The following is a 10,872-nucleotide window of genomic DNA, read 5'->3' on the forward strand; positions in this document are numbered from 1 at the left end:
GGGAAACTTTCCATTGCTTACGTGTTAAGATATCATTTTAATGTGATTCTTGGTCTTTATATCTCTTAATGCTTCCACTGCTACCTTCTGCAATAAGGGGCAATGCTTTATGAAGCATATGCTTCATAGAGATGTTGTATGGCTTAATATCTGTATAGTGTTACTCTGAGAGACGAGCATAAACCAACCTGTTCCCATATAGGATCTCGCCACCCCAGTCCAAGTCTCTTTACTGTTACTCCTTGTACTCTCATTGCCTCACTCTCTTCTTGAAAACTTTTAAAACATTCCATGTTTTGTTCTCTGCAAAAGCCAAGCAGCACAGTCCATCATCCTGGTATCGCAGCACTACATGCTGCAACATTAAGACAAATGAGTAAATCACACAGCTGCCACACAAAAATTCAGGCAAGATAGTTTCTGCACTCATATTTTACCTGAACAGAAAAGCTGGCTCACGCAGAAAGTCTTCCTTGCAGATAACAGGTTGTCCTTCATTATCCTGCTTGGTATTTTCTGGGCAAACACCTTTTTCTCCTCAATCTCCATAGCATATTCAGAGTGGGAGCTGTATGTCAGGGGCTCAGCTCGGGTTTCTCTTCACTTACTGGACTTTTGTGGTGTGCTTTTCAGGGCTCAGCTTTCCCTTTCTCTCCATGCAGAAGGGCACCCTGTAGCGGGGGGAAAGAAAACATGCTTTGAGAAGGCATCAGAGAGCATGGGGCACCAGCACGTTGCAACACTTTTGGCCTAGAGCAGCACCAGCAACAAAACAAGCCCAGCTCTTCATTTCCCAATCTTCCTTCCAAAGGAGACGTTTCCCAACTCCCTCTCACCTGACTCCGCAGCACACCAAAAACAAGAGCTCCCGTTGCCACCAGCTACACACAAACCCAACGTAACATTTCCAAAACACACGTGATGCGGCTCCACCACCAAGCTCATGCCTTGAAGAGGCTTTGAAAGTAACATTGGTACCACAGAGCAGGAGGCCAGATTCTAGCTGGCGCGTAAAAGAAAACTCCAATCACAACTTCTAAATGATGTAATTACAGAAAAAATCATTTGCCTACATTTAAAATTGCAGAAAATAATGGACCAATGGGCCTAAAGGGGAAAAGACGCCGCGATTCGCTCCAGGTTACTTACTGCAAAGGCTTGAAACCCCCTGGGGATCTCTTTTCCAGGAGGATACACATATCTCCATGAAAACAACAGGAGAAACCCAGCATGACTTCTCTGGCAGAACACACTTTGCTAAATATCCTATGCAAGAGGCATCAGCAGTTGCAACGACAACCACCCCGCAGTCCTGCAGTGACCTCAGGGGAGAAGTCCTGAACTTGCAATCAGACAGGACCCAAAGGAGCTCCCTCCAGTAAATGGAGCATCATTATTCCAACAGTGGTGGAAAGAATACAATTAAGGAAGGCCAAATGTAAACCACATAGTGATGGACTTTGGCTGAATTTGTTACCTAGTGAGGTTAAGATTCACCACGCTGCAACCCAGATAGGGAGCAGTTAGTGAGCCCCAATCCAGAGGGCATCCCTTTTGAAGAGGGAGAGGATCTGGAGGATGAAATAGGAGTAAGTGAGCCCCAATCCAGAGGGCATCCCTTTTGAAGAGGGAGAGGATCTGGAGGATGAAATAGGAGTAAGTGAGCCCCAATCCAGAGGGCATCCCTTTAGAAGAGGGAGAGGATCTGGAGGATGAAATAGGAGTAAGCGAGCCCCAATCCAGAGGACGACCCTTTTGAAGAGGTAGAGGATCTGGAGGATGAAATAGGAATAAACTGTTTCAAAACACAGCTGACAGGGCTGTGGTTTTATCCAACAGCCAGGTAAGCACAGCCTCCCCCAGGGCCATGCCCTGCCCATGTTGTTGTAATTTGTTCATCAGGGTGTGTGGTTGGGAGAGGGAGGCTTTCCACTGAAACTCTGTCAGTGTGAAGTAAAGAAAACAAGGGATTGATGCACAGAGAAAGAGAACAAGAGTTTGAACCTCCAGTCCCAAACACTACTCGTCCATTTTATCCAGCAGTCCTTTAATCCAATTCTATGCTGGAAATAGAGACTGAACTCCTGATCTTTCTTCTTCCCAGTCAGTGCCTGGACTTCCTTCAGGATTTTATGGAGAGCAAAAGCCCATTGTAAATCCACAGAAAGCAAGAGTTACAGAAATGAAGAAGAGACTGAGATTTATCCTTTCCACTGACTAGATTACAGACTAACAGCATATTTTCAGATGCCTTTCAATCCAAAACTGTATTCCCAGTGAGAACAGAGCTTCTGAGAGACAAACTAGCTGGCAATTCCATGGTATAAAGTAGCAGTTCAATAACAGAAGTATTTTCAGACTCATTCTGCTTCGAAGGAATTGTTCTGCAATGTTCATCAGTGACTTGTACTTTGATGGTAGTCAGCAAATGTGCATCTTGACACATTTCCAGACAGAAACTTAATCCCTTTCTAAATTGGCATCGATTCCTTACTGCATTACACATGGAGATATTTATAGCAGTTTAATGAATGGAATATGTATCAAAATTATACATAGCACTACATAGTGGAGTTTGGGATTTTTGATGGGTTTTTTTGAGGAAGAGCTGTTCGTTCCAAATCTGTGTATTTTCCATTTGTGAAAGCATTCAGGAACAGAACTCTGCGCATCAGGGTAAGAGGGTTAATATCCAGCTGCCTCACACAGATGGCATTATTAGTCTGACTGGGCCTGACATCTAGTTGTCGAAGTTAAGGAGCTTTGGTGACTTGGATGGCTGACAATCTGAGAATAGCCAGTGCTCTAAGCTTGATGCTCTCTGTGGCAGCACTAGGCAGTACCACAGCTCTGCCTAACAGACTTTTAGCCCAAAACCAAGTTATGCTGAGAAAGTACTTGGGAAAATTCTGTTGCAACTTTTAGTTCAGGGCTCCTACTGCAAAGGCTGAACCAAGGACAGAGAACAGTGCTTGAATTTTATTTTCCCCCTTCCTTTTTTTTTGCTACAGCCCAGACCTGAGGAGTTCCATCTTTTTAACTGTTCAGACTATTCAGTAGATAAGAAAACTACAGGAAACACAAGAATCTGAAGAATGTCTCTTCTGTACCAAACTACAGCTTTGCAGCCCTTGCTCTTTCAGTGTTCCCCTACCCATTTTCCCCATGAGATGGGTTAGATGTTTTTAAGCGGAATATAGATATGATTAAAACACTTTTGGAACCATATGAGCAAGAGGTATCTGTTCAAAAGTGACAATATATTCCCGCCCCTTTATATAGAACAGAAATGGAAGAGTTCTGGAAGAAAAGGCAGCAGAAAGACTAGGATTTGTCAAAGGAACTTCAAGGAGGAACACACCCAACTCCATCAGCCCTTTCCAAGTCCTAGTATAGAGGTAAATGATAGGAAATTCCTACCTAAAGATATATAGCAGAAAGACTTTCATCTTGGTATAAGAAATTCACATCTGACACCCATCAATAGTAGTACTTATGTTACAGTACAAACAAAGGTTCATTGAAGTTAAATGGAAGTGGAGGTAAAGTGTGTGCATATACATGCACACACCAGAAAAAAGAGAGTAGTAATACTTCCACAGGAGACCTAGAAAAAGCCCATCAACCAAAGCAAACAGTGCTTGTTGAGGCTGGCTCTGAACTCCTTGCCGTGTGCTTGCATTGTGAAACACGTTTTAAAGAGAAGCAGGGATGGAACCGTTTTATTCATTTAAGAAACAAGAAACAAGGAGAAAGCTCATCTTTAAGGGCTGCATACACCAGATCGCAGCATCAGTGATGCAACAAATATCAAATGACCCGTTGTTTTGTAAATCACACCTCTGGCTAAGGTGAAAGAGTGAATTTTTGGGTGTTACACTTTCAATGACCCAATATTAATCCAAGGTGTTATATATAGACAGTTTGAAAAACTTATTGGAAATGTCATCTTCCTATTAAATAGCATAGAAACTAGAGGTCCAAAAGAAGGCATACCATGTAAACATGGTACAAACTGTTGGTTATGTGATAAACACTGATCCATAATAGCTACAACTGGACAAACGATCCCTTTTAAAAGGTTTGGATAAGCTGCCTTCTGTTAGAAAACCAACATCTCACAGACTGTAGGAGCCAAATCCCATTCTCACAAAGCACACCACATTCGTGTGTCCTGTGTGCCTATAAGAAGGGTGCCCTTCAGTTCTAATGTTTAGAGATTAGTAATTTAAACCAAACTTTTGCATTTCAGAAAGAACATTCTGAGGTATGTATTACAAAGAAGCTGCTCCATTTCAGACTTCAAGGGAGGTTGGGGTCCTCAGGACCACTCGGGCTCAGACCCTTTTCAGCAATAGGAATGCCACTAGAGTGTGACAACAGTATCAGCTGACAGGGCAGGATAATAAACCACTGTTCTGCCCTGTACTATCCACTCAGGTCTTGCACTGCTAAATGAAAGCAAACTTTGCTTTACAGAAGGGGACCCACGGGGGAGGAGGAAGAACACCATAAAGAATCTGAGGATTGAATTACATTTTTAACCACCTCCAGTATTTCAGCTTCACCGATGGTGAAGTCTGTAAGCACAAAGTGTCTGACAGCTCAAGCGCGTCTCCGGTCAGCGCCGCTGCTTCACACGCCACTGGCCTCCCGCAGGTCTGAGCTCCTGCGAGAGCCGGCACTGCAGCTGCACCACTGGCAACTATTTCAACACCCAACACAAACCTAAAGCTTGCTCAATTCTGGAGGGTAAAGGCTGTCCACACAGGCCTGCAGGGTAAGGCGCAGCTTATTTTGCAAGTCTGCCACAGCTGTAATACAGTGACCCACTGAGATTGACTGTGGTCGAAGCTGTCTGAGCTGTTACTGCTGTTCTGAACTACCTTCTCAGCCCCTAACGTTAGAACAAGGGAGAGATGCTGCCACCGATTTGTGCAGGTATCAATTCATTACATGTACAGCTGTTCAGAATGTTTCTTTTTAATGCAGTAGTCATCAGGATGATAAAAAGAGGATGTTAGGCTAATTTTATCAGCCAAATAAAGTTTACAAGTCACACAAGCATCAGAATCAAGACCAAATTAGAGTAGACAGGAACACCCGTTACTATTAAATCTGCACACATCACAACACACTGAGCTACACTGTGATACTGCAGCCTCTGAAAAGCTTTGGTTTGGGGAATTTCTTGCTCACACAGATTATGAAAAGAATAGCTGTGCTTTAAGAAAACTGCTGCACTTCTACTTTCATGATTCAACCTGAAAGTAACTGAGTTGCTCTCACTTCCTATTTCTCCCAAGTGAAACCACCACAATCCAGTGTTCATTCCTGAACTGAAGGTAATTAAATTACTGAGCTCATTTCACACACATGTACTTCAAAACTAAACTACCAAATAGCAAACTGAAGTTACTTTATTTCTACCTCCACAACCATCCTAGAGCACGGTCCCACACTTACTTACATGCCAGCTATATACTTCATTTCGTCTTAGTTCTTCCTATGCACCTCTATGCAGACAAATCCACCCAGGGGTCAGAAAGTTACTTAATATCATTAGATACGTAAGCAAAGCTTTATCAGCAAATCTCTTCTGTTTACTCAGAACTCTCCTAGAAATAGGTTTATATCCAAAGAGAGTCTTAAAGTCACTGTGTCTTTAATGCTATCCAAGACAAATATGCATCTCTTCCCATATTCCATGGTACATCCTAGCCCTTATTTAACAGGCACTCACATGAGCCTTTCAAATGTTACGGGCATTGTCACACGGAATTTCTTGCTCCCAAGACACAAGAGGTCAGAGCAGAGCAAGTCCCAGCTACTCAAGACACGCACCACGGAACACTGTTAAACAGACAACAATCTTTTGAGGGAGAAATTAGGCAGCAAACTGCCTCCCACAGGTGCAGCTTCTGGGATCTACTTGTATTCAGGAACACATTAGTCCTACAAGAGGACTATTGCATACAGATAGAACATCAGACGCATGCTTCAGTACAACAGTTATCAAACTCAGCTTGGCCAAACCATCAGATTTCACACAAAGCCACTTTTTTCCAAAACCTACTTGTTTCTAGTACCAACATACTCTTTCATGGCATGTAACATGTGAGAATACTGTAAAGTTGGTGCACAAATCTTCACCTTCCCAAGTCAAATGACAAGCCACATCAGAGAAGTGCATTTAACTATTTCACTCAAAACCAGGCTCTCGCTTGATAAGGTGAAGGCAATTCACCACTGCAAGGGGCTAAATCGTGTGCCCAAACCAACACAAGACCTAGAACTCCACAGTTCACTTCAGCTACAAAAGGAAAGCCATGCTTCAAGTCCAAGGATGACTGTCAACATGGTTTGAAAGTGCACAGGTAAAGTAAAAAGCTTCAAGCCCAGTGAACTGAAATAAAACCAAGCACCTGAAGCTGCCCAGCGACAAGAGCTGGTACCTGCAGTGTTTTACAAACACAACTCTGAAATCACTTGCATTTTCAACAACCTATCAGTGACACTGGTTCACAACAGAGGCAAAACAAGTTTGAGATAAAAATATAACAACATAATTGCAAATAGCAAGTTTCTTGGAACGCATTTACAAAAGCGAAGCCAAAGCAAACCAGTTTCACTGTAAGAGCCACAAATGATCATAATCAAGAGGAAACAGCTCTTGGTTTCAACCCTGTGATACCAAAAGGTTGCCCTGCTTATTTAAGCTCACACAGATAATCAAGATGATGCCAGTTTTACTCCTAATAGCAACAGAAAGACTAACTTCAACCAAAGTCAACATCAAGTTAGATTGACATCAAAGACTGACAGTGCCTTGACATTTCATGCGAAACCCTTCAGCCCAGACGCACAAATCCCTACAATTTGAACTTTCCACTGGAATCAGTGGGAATTACATGCCTAGTACCTTGCATATCTGGAGCAAAGCCAAAAAGCAGCTTTTAAGATGCAGTCCCAAAGAACATCAGCATGAAAGACTAAGTGCTTAGAAACCTGAAGTCAAAATAACTTGGTACTTGTTAAATCCATGTCCCGTATCATACATACTCTCACTCAAGTATATAAGGAATTCAAATCTTTATTTGATATCCATAAACCCATAAACGTTTGCTATTCTCTATTTCTATGCAGGAAGGCAGTTTTCCCCTAAAACATTATGCTTTTTAATAAACAACAAACTTTGAATTCTATTGCGTGAAAGGGCTACAAATATACATTTGTTAATCAAGCAGACTACACAGAGACTTTTGCTTTACAACGGGCACCTACGTTGCTGGTACACTTTGCTGGCTCATTTATCACAGCACTTTGCCCACGTAGTTTAGATTAGCATTTTGCAATATGGGCAACTGTAATTATTAAAACTCAAAGGAAAGAAAAGAATAGGTGCTGAGGCAGGTATTGCAAATCCATTCCTTTTCCAGTCTGTACTCATGGAGCCCATCTTTATTCACATGCGGATGTCATCGCATTCTACACCAGTCATCTAGTGGCATAAAATACCTTCCCAAAGTCTAGTACAATCGTTAGCAAACCAATTTTCCTCCTGCTGTAACGAAGCCTGCAGCAAGGGGGCTGCCATCCTGTCGGTAGATGGTGCTGCGAGAGATTCTCGGGGAACTTTAACGAAGGACAATAGTTCAGAGTGAAAAGTCTGTTAACCCGCTACTATGAAAACAAGTACGCGTTTTAAGACGGGATAAATGTCGACCCTTTCCTGGAAGGAATCATACACAGACAAACCGAGAAGAGGACTTGAAACTAAGCAATCGGAAATTCGGAACATTTCATATGAATGAAGCACATGCTTAACACAAACTATTTCTTCAAAACTACACAGTACATACGTTGATGGAAAAAGTCCTATAGAAAAAATTGACCAACCATGTCAGCACGTCAAAGCGCCCAGTACAAGATGGTGGATGCACACAAACGGGGCGAGAACAAGGGGTTTAAAAACAGACCACATCCACGGGTTAGTACTTCCGAAATTTCTCTGTCGAGCGTCTGAAAGCCAACGAATCCACTAGTGGGGGGGGTAGCAAAAAAGTCAGTTAGGACCTTTACTGGCAAGAAAATATTTACTCTAGGTACATAGAGCTTTTAAAGCAGAGGAACACTTGCTTCGAACCTAGAAAAGCCTTCGAACCGTACAGAATGCATCCTAGGAAAAATAATTCGACATGTAAAGGTCAATGAACACAGTGATTTATTTAAAAAATAAAAAACGTAAAAACGATTTTTTTTTTTTCCTCCTTTACAGAAATGTTAATTTTCAGTCATGGGATCCGAGTAGGTTTTGTAGAAAAAAATGTAGGAGCCAGGTATCGAGTCCTTACAACAAAGGAAATTCCCCCATAAGCCTCCCCAGTTTTTACTCCAGATCAGCAAGACATTTCCCACCCCGTACCCCCCCCCAAAAAAAAACAAATTAAAACAAGACATTTTTCGTTGCTAGTATAAAAACGACCAAGGTCCAAGTAATAATAAAAAAATAGAGTCCATCAATGACTGTAACACAAAGTATGTGTATGTGGGGCCCAGTCCATCTTCAGAGAGAAAGAAGTGGCACAGGCAGCAGAGGCGACCCTCAGGGGGCATTTAGGAGCTGCTCCCACAGCAGGGAGGCATTTAAAAGGAGCTGCCCTTCGGCGAATGAGGGGAGAAACCATTTAGAAGCTGCCCCGTATCAAAGGGAGGGCTTTCCACGCCATCCCCAATGGGTATGGGTGCTCCAGCTCAGAAAGAGCCGCCCCCGTAGCCTCCCCCACCATAGCCTCCTCTGTACGGTCCACTGTTACTGCGGCCCCCCCAGTTGCCGCCCCCTCCTCCACCTCCTCCGCCGCTCTTCATGGGGCCGTAGGAGGACTGGTGCTGGCTGTAGCTGCCGAACCCGCCGTACCCGTTGCCGTAGTCGCCGCCTCCCCCGCCGCCGCCGCCTCCGTAGGAGCCGCTGCCATAGGAGCCGTAACCGCCGCCGCCGCCACCTCCTCCTCCACCGTAACAGCCGTAGCTATTGTAACCGCCGCCTCCTTTGGAAAGACCGTTGTGATCCCGGTTGCCGGATCCGCCGCCGCCCCGACCCCTTCCTCCGCCTCTGCCGCCCCGGGAGGGCCTGGAAGAGCCGCCGCCTCCCCCGCCCGACTGGATGTCCTCCTTGGGCACGGCCTTCTTGACCTCCACGCGGTGGCCCTGGATCGGGTGGAACTTGACCACGGCCGCCTTGTCGGCGGCGTCGTGGTTCTGGAAGTAGACGAAGCCGAAGCCGCGCTTTTTCCCGCTCTGTTTGTCGGCGATGATCTCGGCCTTCTCCACCGGGCCGAACTGGCTGAAATGCTGCACCAGGTCCCCTTCGCCTACGTCCCCTTTGAGGCCGCCCACAAAGAGCTTCTTCACCTTAGCGTGAGCTCCCGGTTTGGCCGAGTCCTCCCGGGACACGGCCCGCTTCAGCTCCACCGCGTTCCCGTCCACCGCGTGAGGCGACGCGGCCATGGCGGCATCGGCCTCCTCCACCGCCGAGTAGGTGACGAAGCCGAAGCAGCGGGAGCGCTTGGTCTGCGGGTTGAGCACGACCACGCAGTCAGTGAGGGTGCCGTAGGCCGCGAAGTGCTCCCGCAGCCCGGCCTCCGTGGTCTGCACGTTGAGGCCGCCGATGAACAGCTTGCATAGCTGCGAGTTCTCCATGCTGCCGCCGGTGCCGGGGCTGCGCCTGGGCCTGGCGCCGAGACTCCTCCTCCTGTTGGGGGGCAGCTCTGACGGTTTTTTCCCCCCCTTCTCCGTCTTGCCGCTTCTTCCCCCTCGCTTCCTGCAAACGGCGCGACCTCACGGCTACGGCTGCGGCAGCCGCCGGCGACGGGCTCCCTCAGCTTGGCCCAACGCCTTCGCTTCGCCTCACCTGACCAGCAGAAGAGACGGGGGCGCCCCGGCTGCCGCCGCTCCGCCGGAACGGGGGGTGGGGAGGGGGCAAAACACAGGCACACACAAAATGGCGGCGGCTGCTCCTCCACAGCTCGGCCGGCGACTGGTGCCCACACAAAGGGGCCGCTGGGAGCCCCGCCCACCCGGTTGCCGCCGCGCACGCCCCCCGCGCCGGCGAGACCAATCAGAGCGCGCCGCCGGAGCAGTCCGCGACTCACGTTTAAGGGGCGGGGCCTCCGGCAGCGATCGACGGGCGCGGCTGCTAATCAGAGAGCGCGACCTCCGCCGCGCGTCGGCAGAAGGCGCGGGGGTTGGCCCGTGACGGACGAGGCGCGCAGCCAATAGGGTCGCGATATGGCGGCCGGGGATGCGAGGCGCGCCGACAGAAGGGGCGGGGCAGGGGCCGGGGCGGGCTGCGCCGGTGCGTCATGCCCGCGGACGTCAGCCAATGGGCGCCCTCCGGCCCCGCCGCGCGCTTTTCTCCCCGGCGGCCCCGCCCCGCCGGTGTGTGTGGAGGCGGGAGGGGGGGGGCTCGCGCGGGAGCGTTTGAAACGGTGACCGTTTGAAACGGTGACCGTTGTAACGCCCCCCGCCGCCTCACGGAGCGGCGTTCCCCCGCCCGGCCTGAGGGGAGCGGGGTGAGCCGCTGACAGAGCTGCCGCCGTCCCGACCCCGGGGCTGTGCTCACCTCATGGCTGTGTTCCCTTCGCCGCCCCTGCCGGCCGCAGCCTCGCACCTTCCCTGGCTCTATGGCATCCCGGGCAGGACGTTCCTGACGGGCGGCGACTCCTCTCGTCCGGGGTTTTAACCACTCCGTTTGTCCAGCTCCTCTCTGCTCCCTCGTAGCGTTAGTTGGCTGCTCTTCACACATTTGTGCCCATGTCCCGCTTCCCAAATAGAATCAATGAGGTTGGAAAAGACCTTCAAGACATCAAGTCC

The 10,872-nt window shown here is 47.8% G+C and overlaps 2 protein-coding genes across 2 annotated transcripts in view; both read right to left on the reverse strand.

Moving 5' to 3' along the window:
• Positions 1-532, reverse strand: part of KLHL3 (kelch like family member 3) — a 50,788-nt gene extending 50,256 nt beyond the window's left edge. Inside the window, exon 1 of the mRNA XM_030504150.1 lies at positions 438-532. The gene's annotated coding sequence lies outside the window, so the exon portion shown is untranslated. The remainder of the gene's footprint in view (positions 1-437) is intronic.
• Positions 533-7,075: 6,543 nt separating this feature from the next.
• Positions 7,076-10,058, reverse strand: HNRNPA0 (heterogeneous nuclear ribonucleoprotein A0). The gene has a single exon (XM_030504151.1). The coding sequence runs from the start codon at positions 9,697-9,699 to the stop codon at positions 8,755-8,757; it is 945 nt and encodes a 314-aa protein (XP_030360011.1). The 5' UTR covers positions 9,700-10,058; the 3' UTR covers positions 7,076-8,754.
• Positions 10,059-10,872: the final 814 nt, after the last annotated feature.

Source organism: Strigops habroptila, chromosome 12, assembly GCF_004027225.2.
Source record: "Strigops habroptila isolate Jane chromosome 12, bStrHab1.2.pri, whole genome shotgun sequence".
NCBI lineage: Eukaryota > Metazoa > Chordata > Aves > Psittaciformes > Psittacidae > Strigops > Strigops habroptila.